This window comes from Rhagoletis pomonella, unplaced genomic scaffold (assembly GCF_013731165.1).
Source record: "Rhagoletis pomonella isolate Grant_MI unplaced genomic scaffold, Rhpom_1.0 Rhpom_scaffold_13257, whole genome shotgun sequence".
NCBI lineage: Eukaryota > Metazoa > Arthropoda > Insecta > Diptera > Tephritidae > Rhagoletis > Rhagoletis pomonella.
In genome coordinates, this window is record NW_023471783.1 from 1 (window position 1) to 4,325 (window position 4,325).

The 4,325-nt window shown below is 36.5% G+C and overlaps 1 protein-coding gene across 2 annotated transcripts; it reads right to left on the reverse strand.

Moving 5' to 3' along the window:
• Positions 1-54: 54 nt before the first annotated feature.
• LOC118756956 (uncharacterized protein K02A2.6-like) lies at positions 55-3,169 on the reverse strand. Of its 2 annotated transcripts, none has more exons than XM_036491685.1 (2): positions 2,459-3,169; positions 55-1,491 (listed from the first exon to the last, which is right to left on the reverse strand). In XM_036491685.1, exon 2 carries the CDS (start codon positions 1,066-1,068, stop codon positions 265-267), a length of 804 nt encoding a protein of 267 aa, XP_036347578.1. In that variant the 5' UTR covers positions 1,069-1,491; positions 2,459-3,169; the 3' UTR covers positions 55-264. Both variants share the same exon structure in this region, with proteins under 2 accessions (XP_036347578.1, XP_036347579.1).
• Between the last annotated feature and the right edge of the window lie 1,156 nt (positions 3,170-4,325).

Sequence of the window (4,325 nt, forward strand, 5' to 3'; positions counted from 1 at the left end):
TGTAGTTACCTCTCCTGAGAACTAAGAAAACAACGTGCCTATAACTATGTGTTATTCCGTTTAAGTGCAGTACAAGACTGTTTTGTTTATTTCAATTAAAGTGACAGTGATGTCAACGTAAAGTAAGTTACATGTATGTGTGTAGGGGATGCCATAGTTTACATATATATAACATCTCCCTTCTTAATTCATATACTAAGTAAATTCATTAATAATTTATAATTCAATGATTAAAAAAGTTCAAATATTCTAATATACCAATAACTATAATCGTTTTCGCAGCCATTTCGAATTTCGCCGGTAAATGGTTTGGTCTTCTAGTTCGATCCAGTATGATCTAGGTGAATCGTGTGTGTCGATGATTGTAGCTTTTACCCATCCCTTATTGTTGTTCTTATACCATATCTTGTCACCCTTCACAAAGGATTTTTTTTGCGATGCAGAACGATCGTAGTATTTTTTTGACTTGTAATTTTTTGCATTTATGTTGTTAGATATATTCGGAATGATTCTTGGTTGAAACAAAGTTGTTTTTGTTGGCAAAAGGGTGCGGGTTTTTCTACTCATTAAAAGTTCCACTGGTGAAGCATCAATATCTTTAAGCGGTGTATTGCGATATTCGAGTAAGGCCAGCCATAACTCTTTTTTACTCTCATTTGTTTTCTTTATTAAGTTTTTTGCTATCCCAACGAAACGCTCAGCAAAACCGTTGGATTGCGAATAACCAGGGCTTGTTGTTGTTAATTTAGCTCCAATTTGATCACAAAATCGTTTAAACTCGTATGAATTGAAGGGCATATTGTCTGAAATTATTTCTACAGGTAATCCGTGTACGGCGAAACATGTTCTAAGTGCATTGATACACTCAGTTGCTGTTTTCGATTTCAACGGCGCTATGTCCAAATATCGCGAGTAATAATCCGCTATTATTAAATAGTTTCTTGATGCAAATTCACAAATGTCTACGCCTATTTTATTAAAGGGTAGATTGGGAATGCTGTGTGGTATCATTGGTTCCTTAACATTAGCGGATCGACTTCGCTGGCATATGTCACAATTGGTTATCATTTTCTCAATAGCACCATCAATTCCTGGCCAGTACACTAATTCGCGAGCGCGCTTTTTTTGTTTTTTCAATACCTAAATGAGACACGTGCAGCTGCGATAATATGGTTTCTCTCAAAACAGGCGGTACAATAACCCTGTTATTCAAATATAAGATACCGTCTTCTAAAAACAGATCAGAACGATGCTTCCAAAACATTTTAATATCGTCACATAACAACTCTTTCTTATGAGGCCAGCCATTTATTAAAACTTGTTTCAACTGCGTTAAATGCTTATCTTTTTCTATCTCGATTCGAAAACTGTTTAGGCGTTCGTCGGTGATGTTTAATGAATGGACGAATTCGTTAAGATCTTCAATATCGGGCGCGTTATTGTCCTCATCAAAGTATCGAGACAACAGATCAGCGATGTATAAAAATTTTCCTGGAACGTGGATCAAGTTTAGGTCATATTTAATTAAACTAAGTTTAATGCGTTGGAGTCTAGCGGAAGGGATTTTGCAAAATTCTTTTTTCATTATCGAAACAAGGGGCTTATGATCTGTCCTAATCGTAACCTTTCGACCATAGATGTAATAGTGAAATTTACGACAAGCAAATAAAATGGCTAAAAACTCCTTTTCAACCTGAGCGTAGTTAATTTCGGCGTCTGTAAGACTGCGTGATGCAAATGCGATAGGCTTTCCGTTTTGCATGAGGCAACACCCTATGCCAGATTTAGATGCATCTGTTTCGAGGGTTATTTCTTTTCTTTCATCAAAAGATTGAAGCGTTGGTGCGTTTGCAATTAGTGTTTTTATCGACTCTAAGCAACTTTCGTGAGCTGAATGCCATTCATACACGACATTGGATTTTAGCAATTCTCGTAACGGTTGTGAAATACTAGATAAATTTGGTATGTATTCACGAATATAATTTATCATGCCGAGCAATTTTTGCAAATCTTTCTTATTATTCGGTTTTTTTATTTTCATTATCGCTTTTACTCGGTCAGGATCACAGCGTATGCCCTCTGGTGAAATAATTTTTCCTAAATATTTGACCTCTGGTACCTTATATTGAATTTTCTCGACATTAAATTTGATATTCAACTTCCTTGCGCGAGCCATAACTAGCTTTAATGTGTGGTCATGCTCTTCAACACTTTTAGCTGCAATCAATATATCGTCAATGAAGACTATTACATTTGGAATATCATCAAAATTTCTCTCATTGTATTTTTGAAAAACCTCAGGGCCTATTTTTATACCATATGGCAAGCGCTTGAAACGATAACACCCAAACGGTGTATTGAAAGCACAAAGTTTACTAGCTTTTTGACTAAGTCCGATTTGCCAAAACCCTTCTTTCAAATCCAACACAGTGAATATCTTACTATTAGCAATACGTACCGATATAGATTCAAATGATGGAATCGTATGATTTTCCGATAAAATGTCTGCATTTAAATCTTGCGGGTCTATGCACAAACGAAGTTTACCTGATTTCTTCTCAACAACTACAAGATTAGAGGCACGTTCAATAGGACCATCCATGCGTTCAATTATTCCATTTTCTACCATTTTGTGTAACTCATTTTTGACTTTTTCTGCTAACGACTGTGGGATTCTCCTTGCTGGTTTTACCACCGGAACCGAATTTTTCTTTACCTGGATATCCAAGTTCGTCACAAAACATCCCGTGCCTTCAAAAACATCTCTATAGTTTCGTATAAATTCATCCCTTGTTGCTTCACGAATGACGTTTACACGCTTTATAAGATTAAGCTGCTCACACGCTGATAGTCCTAACAAAGGTTCGTATGGTGTATCAACAACCGTGAATTGTAAAGTCTTTATTTCATTTCGGCACATCACTAAACATTGAATTACACCTTTGTAATCCAACTCAGCTCCACTATAACTGCGTGGTGGCAAACCACCTTCATAGAGCATCGTATTTTTCATGTATTTTATAAAATACTTGTAAGGCAAAATATTAACGTCGGCACCCGTATCCAACTTAAAATTTATGAGGCAATCATTCACTCTGATTTTTTCATACCATCTTTTCCGACCCACTGATAAGTCTTCAATATTATGCAAAACAATATCATCGCCACATTCCCTTTTTTCGTCACTCTCTTTTATTTCGTGAACTTGTGAGCTATAACACGCAACGCTAAAATGATTTAAACGACCGCAGTTGTTGCATTTTTTCCCGAAGGCTGGGCATTTGCCAAACTCATGAACCCCTTTACAAAATTTACAATTAGCACTTTGTCTTGAATTATGCTTAACTCGTACATTTTCTTTGCTCAAACTTTTAGTATTTTCTATTGTATTGCGCGCACCGCTATTTTGCGAAATTTGTTTGTGTGATCTTATTGCATTCACTGTTGTGCATTTGCTTTGTTGTTGCATTTCATTTGTATATTTGTCCACTAGCTCAGCAGCGCGCGCGATTTCAATGGCTCTGCTCAAAGTCAAATTTTCTGTTTCTAAGAGTTTTTTCTGCAGCTTTTGACTGTTTGTCCCAATAACAATGTTGTCTCGAATCATTCTATCCATGTCCGTATACCCACAATGTTTCACTCTTTTGCGCAAGTCAAGCAAATACGATTCGAATGGCTCCCCCCTCCTCCTGCTTCCGCGAATTGAATCTAAAAGCTTCATACACCTCATTTTTTTTTTTGGCGTGCAGTAATTTTCAACTGCCGCAAAAACTGCATCATAATTCTTCTTCTGTTCCACTGTAAGTCCAAAAGTGTTAAAAATTTCAATTGTTTCTGGACCACACGCATTGAGAAATATTCCAACTTTTTGCTGTTCTTTTCTTTCTTCCAAATCAATGGCTATGGCGTATATATCAAAATTTTGTTTGAAAACACGCCATTGCTCTGCAACATTACCATCAAACTTTAGGGGATCAGGGCGTCTCACGTCCAAACTACCATAAGTGCTGCTACTATTGGCCATTTTGAAGTCATCACCTTCGTCGTCCGTGCTGTCTTCGCTTTTATCTTGCTTCAATTCAGCCCCACTCCGTGTTTTCATTCCTTATTCGGCTGCGCCATGTGTTATTCCGTTTAAGTGCAGTACAAGACTGTTTTGTTTATTTCAATTAAAGTGACAGTGATGTCAACGTAAAGTAAGTTACATGTATGTGTGTAGGGGATGCCATAGTTTACATATATATAACAAACTACATACGTACATATGTTGTACATACGTATATATGTATTCATATGAACGAAAAAAAATAAACTATAGAAAACAG

What these genes read in the sequence shown, in the direction of transcription:
- LOC118756956 (XM_036491685.1), bottom strand. Translation starts at nt 1,068, where the DNA reads ATGATAACCAATTGTGACATATGCCAGCGAAGTCGATCCGCTAATGTT.